Raw genomic sequence first — 18,739 nt, forward strand, 5'->3', positions numbered from 1 at the left:
ATTTAATGTAATCACCATTTAGTATAGAACTATTAAACTATACAAAATAATAACCAAAGACCTCAAACTTGTTCATAAAACACATTTTGAAAATATTGTATATTTTAAGTGATGCTATTTTTCCAAACAAATTAAACAAAAAACACTACATTTTAAATGATAAAACCATTTCATCTTTTATTCCCCAAATGTAATCTGCAATCCACAAACATTTTTTACATAATTAAAAATCAGTAAAAAAGCACCCACGTACTTTATGTATGTGTATATGTAATAATAATACTGTAAAAAGCCCATAATATTTCACCATTATTATGAGGTAGAATTTTCATATTTCTGTCCACAGACAATAGAAGATATAAGGTAATAGACTAAATAGAGGTTTACATCCATTAATTTAAACTCCAATTAACGTTCAGCTTAAGTTGTTTTGCATTTAAACCCACACAAATGCAGCACCTACATGTAAAGCCTGCTCTCTTTCAGACCGTATTTCAATCCTCCATCCACATAAATGCAGGCTTTGACCACTGTGGAAAAGGAGACTTCTCTGGACGGATGGCATGTGCCGTCAGCGATGGATCTATTGGATGCGATGACAACAAAGACCTGCGGGCGGCCAGGAGTCCCATCTGGACACAGCTGTGCGTGTGCAGACCTTGCAGGATCCCAACCATCATTGCTCCAGCAAAACTACGTAAAGAGATAAAGAGAGATTAATGTGATATGCTTCTGTCTGCTGAATTTAAATTAGGTTCAAGTGAAAAGTTCCCATGAAGTGCTTTGAAATGTGCATTTTTTTGTTCATTGTTTGACAAAATCTCAACTGAAACATGAAGAGAGGCTGGGACAGTGTAAAAACAGCCAATAGCTTTTAGATTTTATCACAGCTCTGCCAGTGAGAGTGACTGAGCTCAAGTGCATCAAATGAGAAGAGTCTTAAAAAGGGCGGGGCATGTCAGATACTAGAGAGCATTTAATTGGTCAGGATTGAGGTGATGTAAAAACAATTGTTGATCCATTGGCTCGCCATTCCATCTAAGAATGGTTTAAAAATTGTCATTTAAAATTTAATGTAATCTTTATTTGTTTGTTTTAGTTTTAATCTACCAAATAATAATCTGAAATTAAATGTTTCAATTTAAATGGTGTAAATTAATCAGATTTAGTTGAAAATGTACATACAACACATAGATGACAATGCAAGAGACTTTGGTGAGCGAATTAAGGCAAAGGCAGCTTCTGCTTGACTAGTGTATTCAGCATTGAACTCCACTGTGTTATAAATGTGATTGTTTATGTTTTCAATTGCAATAAGTTATAATTAAAAAAAGTTCCACTGCATCAGTTAATACGATTCAAAGTAATGTTTTCTATTTATTTTTTAATATTATGAAATAAATTAGGAAATTACCCATGGCAACTTCAATGTAAAATAGTAAATGGTATATTTATCTTCGACCCACGGCTATCAATGGTATTTGGTTTTAACCCTTCGTACGAAAAAGTTTGGGCACCCCTGATTTGACAAACTGCAACTTTTGGATATTTATATCAGTTTTATATCTTCTAAACTGAATTTTGTCACTGTTTTGGAAAATACTTAATTATAGATATCCTTAAAACTAACAACACTGATACTAATATCCAAGAAATCTTTGTTTCAATTTTCCAAGAACCTTTAAACATACCTGTCACCTGCTCCTGATACATTTACTGTTTCTTCAGAACTCACAGTCAGCGCTGGATAATGAACAGCACACAGACGAGACTTCTGGTGTGGAAAAAAAATGTCAAAAAATGTTTAATATTTGAATATTATTGAGGTGAATAATGACACTATTGGATTTTCAGTAGTTAGTTAAACCAATTTCAGTTAAGTTTGAATCATTGCTTATTTTTCCATAAGCTTTTTAAAAAGAGTCATATATAGGTGACGTTACTTTAAATAAATTATCAAATATATAAATGATCAAAAACAAGTTTACAAAAGAAAATGTACATATTAAATAAGTGTACATTTTTGCCTTGTATACAATAAGTATACATTTTTTAATTATCCAATTATACAGTTTTAAAAATTTATTTCTTGTATATATATATATATATATATATATATATATATATATATATTTAATACATAGGACCTTCAAATATTTAAAAGAATAGTTCACCCAAAATAAAAATTTACTCACTATTTACTCACGCCCAGGTGGTTCCACGCCTTTATGAGTTTCTTTTTTTCCGTTGAACACTAGAGAAGATATTTTGAAGAAAGCTGAAACCCTGTAACCATTGACTTCCATAGCAGAAAAAAAATAATATGGAAGTCAATGGTTACAGGTTTCCAGCTTTCTTCAAAATATCTTCTTTAGTGTTTAACAGAAGAAGGAAACAGGTTTGAAACAAGTAAAGGGTGATTAAATGATGACAGATTTTTCATTTTTGCGTGAACTATCCCTTTAAGTATTTTGAGAGTGTCAAATTTGTATTGTATCACAGGAGTGAGAGGAGTTATGCTGTGTTCACACCAGACGTGGCATGTGTGAATAAATCGCACTACCGCACGTAAATAGATGCGTGAACATTTTGAGTTCACTCCTGCCATTCAAGCGTGAAATTCGCTTCACAACAGAGACAGATTAGCATCATGGGCAGGGCTTCTGTCTGCCTGGTGACTCTAATTTCATTGCTAAATAGCTAACATGGATTTCATTGAGAGTAGCTGTGCTTTATGTGCTTTAGGAATGCTGAAAAACAGCTTAGATTCATTTGGCACCGTGTCTGAGATCACTTGATCTTTTCAGAGGGGCATCCAGCTTTTTGAGTTAATAAACTTCTAAGTGCTTCTGACTGAGCCGAGCCCAGTTTGATGAGGTGTTGTCTGGTGTCAGCTGGAGGATTTCCCCTCAGGACACCAATTGCAGGCACTATATCACAATCACTCCCCTACAAGAGCAAGCTCCTGATTGGTTAATGTGGAGCGAATGTCTGCTAAAATTCAGATTTTCCAACTGAAGTGAATCATGTATAACCCTTCAATCACGCTGATTAATTTGCGCAAATCACATCATTCGCTGCATTTTTGCATTAACTTAACATGTAAATCATTCGCGCTTGACGCTTCATCCGTGTCTGGTGTGAACGCACCATTACAGATTTCTTTTGGATCACCTTGGTACTTGCACCAAACTCTCTGATTGGTGAAATGTTCTGCATAGCATCATGGGTAATGTAGTTTTCTGCACTAATTCCACTATTAAACAAGATCATTTAAAAATTAAGTTGAATTAAAGGGAAAGTTCACTCAAAACGGAAAATTCTGTCATCATTTGCTCAACCTTTCACTTTTAAAAAAGGTTTCTTTCTTCTGTTGAACACAAAAGAATATATTTTGGAAAAAACGCTGGCAGCCATTGACTTCCATAGTATTTTGTTTTCCTACAATGGAATTTGATGGGTGCCCACAACCAGCATTCTTCAAAATATCTTCTTTTGTGTGCAATAAAAGAAAAAATAAATCATAGGTTTAAAACCACATGAGGGAGAGTAAATGAGGTCATTTTTAATTTTACGTAAACTATCTCTTTAATGCAAACAGATGGGTTCAATTAAAAAAAAAACCTGATCTCTCTTATTAAAATATTTCTACATAAAGAAAAAAGTCTGGAAATGTGACAGGACAAGAAATATAACATATAAATCAAATTTAAATGACTTTATAAATTTTAAATAATGCAGTTTTATTTTCTTTCTAATATTATTATTATTAATTTGGAAAAATCAGCACTTAACATATATCAGCATAAGCAAACACACTCACTCTTATTCTTTCAAAGTACTTTAAAATGATAAGCAGAAAAATATGCTACTTTAATCATTTACAGTAATAATTTGAAAACAATAAATCCATCATACCCTTTTTTGCTTTCGTGGCTGCAAATTACAGTCCCGGCTTCATGTTCTCCACACACCAGCACACCCAGCGAACCTAAAGTGACCACGACACAATGCAGATGCTCCAGCAGGGGGCGAGAGAGAGCCAATACACAACCCAAAACATCCTCTAGCGATCGGGGCAGCTCTAAAATAAAAATCACCCTATGACTACCATTCAAACAGCTCCACTCTTCCCATGCAAGAGTCAACATTTGCTTATTTTAGTCAGTCGCAAAGTCCAGTACCTGCAGGAGTGGGCAGACCGAGTGTGTGATTCATGGTGCAGAGCTCCGTCAGATTGGGGGAGGTGAAGGCCAGCGCTTTCCAGCTCTCTGACAGGAAGGGCTTACAGGCCTTATCTGCATCCGTGGGCTCAAACCACACTGCAGAGAAAGACAGAGACACGCACGTAACAACTGACTAAACACTTTGAAATGGTATGAGATATATGATGTTTACCAGGCACTGCGTATTTCTTGGCGATACGGCACACGTAATCGATGGTTGAAACTGGAATGTTTCCATCAAGAACTACAAGAGATGCTGATGATAGCTGATCTTCAAACTGAGACACCTGCAGATAATAATACAACAATGACAAAATGTTCATCCTATCAAATTACTATCTACACCGATCACAACCTTCTCATCTTTATCCATAAAATGCATAATTCTCACCAGTGTCTGATGAGATAGGCTTTGTTGTCCAAGCTTTTAACTTGGAAATAAAAAACATGTGCTGGCTGATGCAATGTCATGTATTATTATATGGAGATGGGCAGTGGTGTAGTCTGGGCTATACGCACGTATACTCAGTATGACTACTTTTTTCCACTAGCTATTTGGATATTACGACTTCTGAGGATCAATAATTGCATATACCCTCAGTATACTCACCTGTTTTGCTGACTTCTTGCTTTTAGACTTCCCTAATTTACTTGTATTCGCATCCCCTTTAACTGTATACCAAATGTTTTTTAACTCTCATCTTAATTTATTTTTTAAAGTCAACTGAATGATGTCACACTGAAACGTTCAGGTAAAATTATAATACAGCATGAGCGGGTTGGGTGGGTAATAGTACACCACCTTTTTTTTAGGACTACACCACTGGTGATGGGTGGTGTTTCATTTATTTATGTTCCGTTTCAACAGTCACCATTTTGGGTGTGGAGTTCACTACTGCTTATAATTATTACTTTCAATTGATATTGTTTTGTATTTTACCTTTTCAGATTTCTATTGGTTGATTTGGCGACGGCAGGCTTCTAAAGGCTTCGGAAGTAAGCGTTTCTCTCGTTCTCGCTCATTCCTCCATGCCAACCACAGTCTTTGATGGCTCTGTTGTTGTGTTCTCCTTTGTATTTAATTTTTGACTTTAGTCTTGAGTGGGGAGTCCCAAACTGCTTTAGGTTTGTTTGGTTATTTATTTAATATGCAGTCGGGCTGGCAAACTTGCATCATTTTGGATTGTTTTGCTGATTTTCTTATGCCGTTAAGCTTTGGCCGTTGTTTATGTTACGTTTTCTTAAAATCACAAACATTATTTATGTAGGGACTTTAACATGCTGGATAAATCGTGGTTATTCATTTATTTTCTTTTTGGCATAGTCCCTTTATTAATCAGGGGTCACCACAACGGAATGAACCGACAACTTTTCCAACATATACAGTTGAAGTCAGAATTATTAGCCCCTCTGAATTATTCCCCTCTGTTTATTTTTTCCCCAATTTCTGTTTAACAGAGAGATTTTTTCAGCCCATTTCTAAACGTAATAGTTTTAATAACTCATTTCTAATAACTGATTTATTTTATATTTGCCATGATGACAGTAAATAATATTTGACTAGATATTTTTCAAGACTCTTCTATACAGCTTAAAGTGACATTTAAAGGCTTAACTAGGTTATTTTGGTTCACTAGGCAAGTTAGGGTAATTAGGCAAGTTATTGTATAGCGATGGTTTGTTCTGTAGACAACCGAAAAAATATATAGCTTAAAGGGGCTAAGAATATTGACCTTATAATGGTTTAAAAAAATTTACTGCTTTTATTCTAGCTAAAATAAAACAAATAAGACTTTCTCCAGAAGAAAAAATATTATGAGACATACTGTGAAAGTTTCCTTGCTCTGTTGAAAATAATTTGGGAAATATTTAAAAAAGAAAAAAAATCAAAAGCGGGCTAATAATTCTGACTTCAACTGTATGTTTTATGTTGCGGATGCCCTTCCAGCCGCAACCCAACACTGGGAAACACCCATACACTCTTGCATTCCCACACATACACTACGGCCAATTTAGTTATTCAATTCACCTATAGAGCATGTCTTTGGACTGTGGGGGAAACCGGAGATCCCGGAGTAAATGAGGAGAACATGCAAACTCCACACAGAAATGCCAACTGACCCAGCTGGGGCTCGAACGTGTTGTTGTGAGGAGATCGTGCTACCCACTGCACCACCGTGTCACCCTAAATCATGATTAATCGCATTCAAAATAAAATGCTGTGTTCACGTAATATAATGTGTGGACTGTAATGTGTGCATTTATTAAGTATCTATACAAATGCACACATGCCTGCACATATCTTTATTTATCTTTAGAGGTATAACATTTATATTTAAAGGGGGTCTATTATGTCCCTTTTTAAAAGATAAAATATAGGGAAGTTAACTCTCTGATGTTCCTGGAGTGTGTATGTGAAGTTTCAGCTCAAAATACCTCACAGATAATTTTTTATAACATTTTGAAACTACCCCTTTCAGTCTTTGATGCAAATTGTGCCGTTTTGGTGACTGTCAATTTAAATTCAAATGAGATTGTGCTTCCAGCCAGAAGGCATAGCTACAAACTCCTGTGCCTAAGTGAGAGTCACTAACGGCGAGACTTTCCCCTTCTAACGACATGTACGAAGAGAGAATTTCAATCAAAGTGTTTCTGCAGACTGTTTTTATCAAGTGTGATTATAAAAAATAGAATGAATTAATTGTTACCACTAGAGGCTGGCTATACTTACACATTGCTGCTACACAACTACGTTTAAACCCCTTATAAAAGGGATTTTTGCATAATAGGTCTGTTTTAATACAAATCATTTATAAATATCTATGTAGTTTGTACAGTTTTGTTTTTATGTGTCTATTTATTTATACGTAATCACACACATATAATATAAAAACAAACTTTTAATTTGGATGATTAATCATGAATAATCACTGCCCAGCGCTAGAAACATTATATGCTAAGATTGGGCTGATTTCATGAATTCAGAACCCAGTGTAAGCTGGGTAAAGTTGGTAATTGGCTGCAAGTGTTATTAGGGGGCAGGGCATTCTCATAGAGAGCATCTGATTGGGCAAAAAATAAGTGAGTGCAGGATGAGTCATCACTATTGTTTGCTCTGTTTACCTAGGAAAAAAAGGACTGTATTTTGTTTTAAAAGCGTTTTAAATAGGTCCAAATTTAGATGTGAACTAGCATACACAACTGTATTAAAAGCCACAAAGCATTGTAATTTAATTTTATATTGTAATATTTTACATTACTATTAAAAATATAGGTTAAGTAAGTGTTTAAACAAACTTTTACTTTAATTTAGTAAGGATGCAAAACACTGACCAAGTGATTTCTAGAAAAATAAAATGCTTTGTTAAAATGTGTTTACAATCATGCATAAAAACAAAAACAGCATAAGAAAATCCTAGTTTATGGCTAAAAGTCAATGCAAGTGAATAAAGCCAATATGGTTTCAATGTCTGCGTCCACTCTTATGCGAAAGATTCAGGTCAACACGTACATACTGCTCTTGTATTTGCTGATGAATGTCCATGTCGCCCAGTCCCAGGCTCAACTCTCCAGACTCAGTTATGACTGCACAATAGGTGGCCGTCCTTTGGTCCTGCAATCTGGCAACCGCACTTGTATCCTGATAAGAATAGACCCAAAAACAAAACCTGTAGCTACAAGTTCAATGTTGCTACAGGGTAATAAAATCTAGAAAATAAGAGTAAACTCACCATATGTTTACAGTAGTTTAACACAGCATCACTATGAGAGTCTTTGCCGATGGCAGAGATGAAGAGGGGTTTGTGTCCTAATCGGCTTAAACAGTCTACACAGGAAATACAGCCAAAGTCAAATAATTGTATAGATTAAGTAATAACAGTATAAATGGCTCATTAAATACCAGCAATATTCCTGCCCACTCCTCCAAAAGACTGGCACACGCTTCCTGGGTTTGTTTGACCAAACTGAATATTGAACAATCAATAATGTCATTTAAAAAACAAAGTATCTTAAGCTCCTACAGGTTGCACTAAGACTTACCAGCAATTTCTTTGTTGTTCCTTTAGCGATGAAATCAACGTTTATTCCACCGATAACAATCTGGTGGAAATGAATGTGTTATATACTCACAACTATTCTTAGTCTAGCATCAAGAAGCTTTTTCACGTTTGCTGAGGCAGTGTTATAAATGCTGTAATTAATTTTCTTTAACACGCTGTTTGTTTCACAACACCAGAGTTCACTTTAATGTAAGAAAGCATGCATATTATTATTATAGTTATTAATATTATATATTAGTATAGTACGTCTTGACTGTATATGCTTGTTTTTTGACTCTCAGGGTGCCGTTAGCTGTAGACTTTTGAATTCATTGTAGAAATGAATCTTTGTTTGAATCTTCTTTAAAATACTACTAAACATTAAAAAACTTATTGTTCAAGTAAAAAATATATACATTTATTTATTTATTTTTTAAATTCAGCTTTGAAATTTCAGCTTTTTTTGTTAACAATCATAACTAAAAACATTGATTTATTTTGCATTAGTCTTTAGACCAGAGATGCCCAAACTAGGGCTCGCAGGCCAAAGTTGGCCCATGGTAACCTTTGATTTGGCCCGCCATCCCATCTGAGAAGAGCGGAAGAATAATAGGGATGGTTTAGAGATTGTCATTTCAAATCTAACGTAACCTTTTGGTTTATTGTTTATTGTTATTGTTAACTGAAATTAACAGTGTCAGTTAAAAGTGTAAATTAATCAGATTTAGTTAAAAATGTACATATTGTCGCCCAACGGATAGAGGACAAATCAAGGTAAAAGCAGATTCTGCTTAACTAGTGTATTCAACATTGAACTCCACTGTGTTATAAATGTGATTGATTATGCTTTTAATGCAATAAGTAATCATTTTAAATGTTATACATTAGTTAATATGATTAAAAGTGTTTTCTAATAAATTAGGAAATTACCCATGGCAATTAATGTAATTTAATGTAATATAGTTTGGTATATTTACCTTCGGCCCATGGCTCTCAATGATATCTGGCACTTTATACAAAAAAAGTTTTGCAACCCCTGCTTTAGACAGATCATTATTAAACATTAGAACAAGATATGTTTACTGTGTCACTTACAGTTTTGGATTCCATTTTTTGATCCATTGCTTTTTGGGTCTTAATATTGCCTCTAAAATGGCCTCCTTTGTTTTCATTGCGTTTAGAAAGAGCACATGCAATCTGACTGCCCACTCTGGCATTGTTACGGATGAGTGCTATATCTAAAAATAAATGTTCAGGAAAATTACACAAAACATATGGTGCACACCACACTTTACACTATGACCACACAATTAAACTGGTACATATGAACCATTTCTCTTTGATTAGGGCACATTAAACCAAAACAAACATTACAAAATAATAATATAAAGCACACAGGTATATTGGTTCAATAAGCTTGGTCTAGGGATGTCTGATATTTATCTTCTACTGTACTTTAATATTGTATATATTATTTTAATAACGATTTTCAAATGTCTCGCCAGTCTATTAAGAGTCCAAAAGTATTCACTGTGTGATGAAGCCTGTTAGACTGACCCTATAATTTATGTAATCTTTTTTTTTAAGATGTGTAATAGGTTTGCCAAATTGAACAACAGGAGTATTGTTTTATGTATAGATGTACAAGCATGACTGTTTTGCTTTTATACAACAGTTACATTGTACAGAAACAATATATTGTACCAAACAATATTGTTGCACCAATAAAAATTGTTCCATTTTTAATAGGAACAAAACTTTTGTGTATCCCAGAGCAACACTGCTATGTTTCATTTCTGAATTAATTCATTTTTGATCATCAATACAGTAACTGGTTTTGTTTCTAAAAATATTAATTCATTCATTTTCTCTTTGGCTTAGTCCCTTTATTAATCCAGGTCGCCACAGCGGAATGAACCGCCAATTTATCCAGCACATGTTTTACACATGTTTTATGCCCTTCCATCCACAACCCATCTCTGGGAAACATCCATACACACTCACTCACACTCATACACTACGGACAGTATAGCCTTCCCAATTCACCTGTGGGGGAAACCGGAGCACGCGGAGGAAACCCACGTGAACGCAAGGAGAACATGCAAACTCCACACAGAAATTCCAACTGACCCAGCCGAGGCTCGAACCAGCGACCTTCTTGCTGTGAGGCGAAAGCACTACCTACTGCGCCACTGTGTTGCCTTCTAACAATATCTACCATTTTAAATGAATCATTTGAATGAATGATTCAGTGAATCACTGTTTACAGGGATACTTCACCCAAAAATTCTAATTCTTAATTATAAATAAGTCTTAATTAACTTCGATCATTTTCAGAAACCAAATTAAGTTAATAATCTTAAACTATTAAGATATATATCTGCAAATGGTCTGAGAGAAATAACTGTTGAATAAAATAATTATTTTTGTGCACAGACATATTCTCGTAGCTTCATAATATTTTGATTTAACTACTTAAGACACATGGTATGTTCTAATGATGTTTATTTGGCAACTTTCTGGGCTTTAAACGAGTCTGGACTACTGTTGTCTATGGAGGATATCTAAACTATCTTAATTTGTCTTCTGAAGGTTTGAAATTACATGAGATTAAGTAATTAATAACAAAATTGTTATTTTTAAGTGAACTATCGCTTCAGGAAAGAGACTTGTCGCCACCTACTGGCAGTTTTTGGGTAATATTAACCATATTATCTACTCTGACTATTTGCTTCTGGTAGTTGTCCTTGTCTGTTGACATACTTCAGCCACAATATTCTTAACCACAACCCCCCATACCGTTAGTTCGGTCTGAGTGAGTGGTACATAAATCGAAAGCCCCACCCCCTACTCCAAAATCCATTTCAGTTAGAAGTACATCAACATACTGAAATAAAAGTCTCAGCAACCTGTTTTACATGGACTTTAAAAGGATACTGGCTTGCAAAGACTTCCCTTTAGTCAGTTCACTGACCCTCTGAAGGATAAAAGGAGTGACATCTCTTCCTGTTACTCCTTTTGAGCTTCACATATGCAAAGAAAATAGTATTTTTTAGTGTTTCTCATTATATGTAGCATATTAACCCTATATTTCCCAACCTGGCCTCAGTCACTGATGTTTGTATGGCATCTTCTATCTGTTGTCCCGTGGCTGCATGTTCCTCTGGGATCGGCACGGCCAAAAGAAGACCACTCTTCAGTCCCAGAGAAAATGTGCTTGCTGTTAAGGAAAGAGGGAGTAAAGAGCCCTTCATGAATGACTAAGCATTATGAGGGTTTGTGTTAGAGAAACTTTATCTCTGAATGCCATTTCAATTACAATCACTACGGCTTTCAGTAAATGTGTATTATTGACATTTACCCAAATGCATGTGCGGTAAAAGCTTAAACACTTAAGACTTGCCAATAAGATCTGCTGCTTCTTGAGGACTGGAGATATTGTAAGGAGAAGTAAATCCACTTTGACGGGAGAAGAAAGCCGGGAAGCTTTTTGAATCTCCATATGTGGCCACACACACACCCTGGGTTTCCTGTAAATTAAGCATTGATGTTTGAATTAGAATGCAAGTGTATGGGTCAAAGACGAAAAGAGGTTTTCAAGCATCAAAACATTAAAAGTGTAAAAAGGGTTTGTTTGTTTGTTTTTTCCATACTTTACATTAGCAAATGTCTTGCTTAATTGTTTATGTTTATCATATATTTTTGCATGATTTACAGAAGACAACCATTCAAATTTAATTTAAGAGGGACAATATTCATTTATATATAGTTGAAGTAAGAATTATTAGCCCCCCTGTTTATTTTTTTTCCCCCAATTTAACAGAGTTTAACGGAGAGAAGATTTTCTCAACACTTTTCTAAACATAATAGTTTTAATAACTCATTTCTAATAACTGATTTATTTGATCTTTGCCATCATGACAGTAAATAATATTTGGCTAGATGTTTTTCAAGTGACTTCTATACAGCTTAAATTGACATTTAAAGGCTTAACTAGGTTAATTAGGTTAACTAGGCAGGTTAGGGTAATTAGGCAAGTCATTGTATAACGATGGTTATATAAATATAGCTTAAGGGGGCTAATAATTTTTTTACCTTAAAATGTATTTTAAAAAATTAAAAACTGCTTTTATTCTAGCCGAAATGAAACAAATAATTCTTCCTTTCTCCAGAAGAAAAAATATTATCAGACACACTGTGAAAATTTCCTTGCATCATTTTGGAAATATTTAAAAAAATAAAAAAAAATGTAAAGGGGGGCTAAAAATTATGATTTCAACTCTATATATATTTATTTATACAACAGTTCTGTCTAGTTCTTGAATCTAATTGGCTTATAGCCATGCAGAATTCTGCCAGTAAAAGTACCCATCCAGCCTCTTAACCCTTCACCCTTGTGTATTACTCCACCCACATACAGTGACAAGCAGAGGAGACTCTAGAGTTTGACAAATATTGCTGCTGTTGGACAACATAATGTACTTTTGAGGCTTTTTTTAGTTGAGAATGTAGTTGTTTAGATTGCAGCTAAGCAGTTTATTTATAAGCATAGTGCCTATTTAAAATATTTAGAATTTCTGAGAGACAGCCCCTGGCGGCCATTAGCCTGTCTTTGAGCAAAGACGGTGGATGTTGTTAATCCACAAGATGGCGACAGAAACCACATAATAAGCCCTAAGAGGAAAAACAGCATAATTTCAAACTACAGCTAATAAAATCATTACTAAACAGGTAAATGACTTTCTAAGTTGATCTCTCTCTTTAGTATGTTGTAGTGCTGTATTTATACCATAGTAATATTGTGATCTCCCTATTGCAACAGAGAAATACTGGGAAATCTCTGTAGACTGATGGCATTTCATGTCGTTCAGCCTTATAATCTTAAAATGTCATCTTAAAAATCACCTGTTTTGTCATTGCTTTAGATATAGAGTGATTAGAGAATCATTCAATTACTAGCTCTAAAGTGATGTTAGTGAATGAGCAACGGCTTCTGCTTTTCTGATGTCAGCTGCAGATGTGTATGAATGGCGGAAGAAAGTATTTCCTCTTACAATAGGGTTTTGAGACTCTCCGTGTTCAATTTTTTTTTATAATCACGACTATGCCTTTGATCTGTTGTATAAACGCAATATCACTCTCATAGTAGTGTAAATATATATATATATATATATATATATATATATATATATATATATATATATATATATATATATATATATATATATATATATATAAATATAGTCACTGTCCTTCAAACCAAAATGCTGCATCCCAATTCGCATACTATGCGTCCTAAATAGTATTTTCGAAAATAAAATTAGTGTGTCCCAAACCGTAGTATTTTGGAAGAGTTTGCAAAAGGTTGTGTACTATTTCCGGTAAAAATTCGAAGTGTAGAATAACTAATATGGCCCACAATACATTACACGTTGGACGTGAATTCGATTGGAACTACAAACTCAAGACAAACTCAAACATGGTGGACAATCATCGAATAGAGAGGTGTCTGTAAAGTTGTTTGAATGAGTAGTAATTAATATCTAGCCAAATGGAAAATATTTAAATCCTGTTTTCTATGTTATGTTTCATCTGCAACAACAATGTGAGCTGATATAAAGATTTGTTTGGACATTAACTTCTCTACTTTTTCATCACAAAAAAGTACATACATTTAGGATGTAGTATAAGTACAGTACTGTATGCTAATTGGGATGCAGCAATAGTCTTTATTCATGTGACAAATAAAAAATACAGTTAAACAATTAAAATGTAATAATATTTAGCATGATAACATAATCTTTCATAGGTTTTAAAAAGTGAAGGTCCGAATTAGTTTGTTGTTTAAAATTAAACGGTTGAAGACACATTGATTAGCTGCTGGGATTTTTTTTTTTTCTTTTACATTATTTTGTTAATATTTGCAATATTTGGTAATAAGTGATGTTTAACAGATGTTTACAGTATTTCCCATTTTTTTTTCTTTTGGAGAAAATCTTATTTCTTTTAGTTTGGTTGGAATATAAACTGTTAAGATCAATATTATCAATACACCCTCAATCAGTTTTTTTTTCGATTGGCTACAAAACAAACAACTGCAAACAAACTTTCCTGCTTAATTTAACTAACCTAGTTAGCATACTTAACCTATTGTAGGTAGCCTTTAAATTGCACTTTAAACTGAATATTAGTATCTTATTATTCTAGTTATTAAAAACAAAAGATTAAATATGAAACGACCCATCCATTAAACAGCACTTGGGAAATATTTGAAAAAGAATTCAAATTTCACAGAAGGGCTAATAATTTTTCTTCCAACCATATATGTCTCAATGAAAGACGATTCAACACTATTTCACCAATGTAGGTAACTAAAGGAAATTTAATTTGATGCAGACAACAAAATAGAACAATGGTCTGAGCTATTTGTGAAATCAAATCTGACCCATTGACCTACTGTTATTTTGAAAAGTGTTTGATAAAGATGACACACATATTGAACCCATAAATACCCCGTGTTTACATGAAAATGTACAAAGCGCTGTCAGCTCACAGCAAGAAGGTCGCTGGTTCAAGCCTCGGCTATGTCAGTTGGCATTTCTTTGTGGATTTTACATGTTCTCCCCGTGTTCGTGTGGGTTTCCTCCTCTACCCCACAAGTCCAAAAGGACATGTGCTATAGGTGAATTGGGTAAGCTAAATTGGCCATAGTGTATGTGTATGAATAAGTGTGTATGGGTGTTTCCCAGTGATGGGTTGCAGCTGAAAGAGCATCCGCTGCGTAAAACATATGCTGGATAAGTTGGCGGTTCATTCCGCTGTGGCTGATTAATAAAGGGACTACGCAGACTAAGGGACTAACATACAAAATGGTGGCATGGTTTGAGGACTTACCAAATACTCAAGAGTGCGACCAATATCTAGAATGGATTTCACCCCAGCAGACACAACCGCGATAGGCGTTCGACCCAGTTCTGTGAGATCCGCACTCACATCCAGAGCTATAAGAAAAAACATATCAGGTTGGTAAAGAAGCTTATTTCCACCACAGAATAGAAAAGGTTGCTGAAACTTTTTAATTGCAATTTTGAGTGTGTGCTCAGTCTCACAAACTTTTATTCTCAGAATTGTTTGTTCATGTCTAGCAACATGAAACTCTGACATCTAAGAATTCGGAATTGTATATTTTATCTCACAATTCCAAGAATAAAGTCAGAATATATGTAAACTCTCATATGCAGGAAAGAATAAAGTCATATAAATTGCATCTAATAGTGTAATACAGTGGCTGAGAGAGCTCAAATACACTGCAAGTAAAATAAAAATAAAAACACACATGAAAAAAAAAAAAACACTATCAAACAAAGAAAACATCATCAATTTGACAACACGCATGCATGCAAATTCTCACAACACATACAAATACAGAAGTTCAATCACAAGAGAAATGTGTTGGGGGGCTCCAAAAAGTGACAAACCCAGATGATTCCTGTTTAGAGTCAGCAGTGTTTTGGAGATTTCAGAGAGTTTTTGGTTTATTTTAACATCCTGATCATACAGTTTTTTGTTGTTGTTTTAGCCCCAATAACTCAGATCTACGACAACAGCGCTGGCTTCAAACAGGAAGCAGCACGGTTTGTCACTTTTTGGGGTCCCCCAACACATTTCCATTGTGGTCTACGCTATTTGCAGCCCATTCCTGTATTTACATATTGAGAATTTGCATCCATGCATGTTGTCAAATTGAAGACGTTTCCTCAGTGTTTTTCTATTTGGATATGTTTTCTTTACTTGCAGTGCATTTAAGCTCTATGTAGAATAGTAAAATGTAAACTTTAAAATTGTGAGAAAAAAAGTCTGAATTTTGAGATGACTTTTTATCATGTGGCAGAAAAATGCTTCCGCTGGTCATGCCATGTTCTATAATCTATTTCACATGAAAATAAGGAAGGTTTTGAGGTAAACATGCAGTTTTCTCCATCTCTATGCACTCCTCCAATGCCTCCGGTTACAAAGACAGGAATCCCAGCCTTGTGTGCAGCGATCATTGTGCCAGAGACAGTGGTGCCACCCGACAGACCCTGCATAATCAACAAACATTTTTACAATAGACTAATAGTTCACCTAAAAACGACGATTCACCCTTCACTTGACTTCCTTTCTTCTGCTGAACACAAACAACATTGAAAAAAGCTAGAAACAAACCAGTAATCATTGATTGAGTATTTGTTTTTCCTAAATGGTTAGCGATTTCCAGCTTTCTTCAAAATAACTTCTTTTGTGTTCAACAGAAAAAAACAAACTCATATATGTTTAAACCCAAACGAGGGTAAAAAACAATGAGTCAATTTTTATTTTGGGATGAACTATCATTTTAATTTCTATATTAACATAGATGCAAAAACATTGAATTACAGACCTTGCTGATGACATATGGTAGGTCTCTTCTGGACACTTTCAGTGCTGTTTTGCTTTGTGCCAGGAAGTCCAGTTCATCTGAAGAAAGGCCCACATGAATCCTCCCCTCAAGAATTCCAATGGTTGCTGGGATTGAACCTTCAGCCCTCACAATAGCCTCGACCTCTTTTGCTGTGCTGAAATACAGAAGAAACGGAGATATTATTCAGAGTTCGGATTCAAAGTTTGAATTCTCAAAAATGATTGTTACATTTGGATGTATTTTTGAACTCTTTATGAATGATCTGAAACGTCACAGACTGGAAGAACAAAAATATCCTCGACGGTTAATTTTTGTTCTGAAGATTAACAAATTGGGTTTGGAGCTACAAGAGAATGAGTTAATGATAACTGAATTTACATTTTGGCATGAATAAACCTTTTAAAATGTCTATGTTATATACAGTATGTGTCAACTGTACCTGAGATTGTGAGGATAAGGCATCCCATGTGTGATAATAGTGCTTTCCAGAGCCACAACTGGCCTGTGATGCACTAAGGCTTCTTTCACATCTGGATGGATCGTAAACAGGCTGTCTGGGGGGAACACAAACACTTTACTATTAAAAATTACAATTCAGGGTGCACAAAGTCTTAATTGGTTCCTGACTATATTCATTTATTATAAACTTTTTAAAAATATTGATAATGCTATTCCGTCATATTATTATTTTTTCACATGATTTACAATAATGCTCATAAAGTCACACGGATGGCATCTGTAAAACTGTTGGTCATTTTGACCCCTCACAGAACAAATCTTGTATTACTTTCAATGTATGGCAAGTAAAAGCTAGGACATTCTGCTAAATGATTTCTTTGTTCAGTGGAAAACAAATATTGTAAAACATTAAGAGTATAATTACTTTTGAATGACACAATACCAGTGGTCCATTTATAATGAAAGATACATTGCATACAGTGACAGAAAAATAGGACAAACTCTGTGTAAGGCTGTGGTTTGTGCTACTTTACCTTGTTTGCAATGTCTGCTAGATGTAGTTGTGATGTAACGTCTAAGAAACGTAGAAAACCTCCGAAGCATGTTCAAAACAGGATCTTCAGCTCAGCAAAACTCTAAAATTTTACACAAATGTAAAGTGAACCACCGCTTGTTGGAGCGTTTCCAAAAAAAAATCAAAGGGAACGATTTGTCATGCTCTGTTTGTTAGAGACAAGTGACGAGCTGACTGTAACAAACACGTTTCAAAACACAAAATACACAAATCACCATAATATAAAATCCACATACGGTGCTGGTACTGTACGTAAACAATTCAGGACGAAAAAGAGGCTGCGTTTGCTCATTAAAATTCTTCTCACGCGAAATTCACTGACGGTTCGCTTCAGCACAGTCCAAATCTTTATTTTTGACGATAGCTACTCAGTTTAAAGTATTTTCGACATTCTTCTGAGCTCTACTTCACTAGGTTGAACTTTGATCCGGTTGAGTTTGTTTGTACTAAACCGTGAACATCATCCATTGCTTTTTTTTTCACCGAAAATATCTACCACATGGTGTATTTACAACGACAATAGCACGATAACAAAGGTGATGTCCCAGTTTAAAGCTAATATATTTAATAATATAGTGGTTCCTCTTTTTAACTGTCTAATGAAATATTCATAATGTACGGTTTACCAGTTAGGCTACATGAGAACTATTTAATGTTTAAATCAACAAGATATGTATATATATATATATATATATATATATATATATATATATATATATATATATATATATATATATATATATATATATATATATATATATATATACATACATACATTCATCATTTCCTATGAACTTTTATTTAAATTTAATTCTTTAAACATTTTAGGAATTACTAATGATATATATATATATATATATATATATATATATATATATATATATATATATATATATACATACATACATTCATCATTTCCTATGAACTTTTATTTAAATTTAATTCTTTAAACATTTTAGGAATTACTAATGAACTGTAAAATCAGTCAGTTATATATCAA

General features: G+C 34.2%; 1 protein-coding gene across 1 annotated transcript; it reads right to left on the reverse strand.

Annotated features, from left to right (window-relative positions):
- Positions 1-185: 185 nt before the first annotated feature.
- zgc:136858 (uncharacterized protein LOC678543 homolog) lies at positions 186-18,185 on the reverse strand. Its single transcript, XM_056452424.1, is given in 19 exon segments — positions 186-693; positions 1,692-1,774; positions 3,919-3,947; positions 3,950-4,084; positions 4,185-4,322; positions 4,399-4,513; positions 7,738-7,866; positions 7,958-8,052; positions 8,128-8,191; positions 8,268-8,327; positions 9,362-9,504; positions 11,204-11,289; positions 11,366-11,486; positions 11,670-11,796; positions 15,161-15,267; positions 16,236-16,347; positions 16,686-16,860; positions 17,146-17,260; positions 17,699-18,185. Coding segments are annotated over 19 exon segments (2,103 nt in total). The 5' UTR covers positions 17,769-18,185; the 3' UTR covers positions 186-494.
- Between the last annotated feature and the right edge of the window lie 554 nt (positions 18,186-18,739).

The sequence above is a fragment of the Danio aesculapii genome, chromosome 25 (assembly GCF_903798145.1).
Source record: "Danio aesculapii chromosome 25, fDanAes4.1, whole genome shotgun sequence".
NCBI classification, from domain to species: Eukaryota; Metazoa; Chordata; class Actinopteri; order Cypriniformes; family Danionidae; genus Danio; species Danio aesculapii.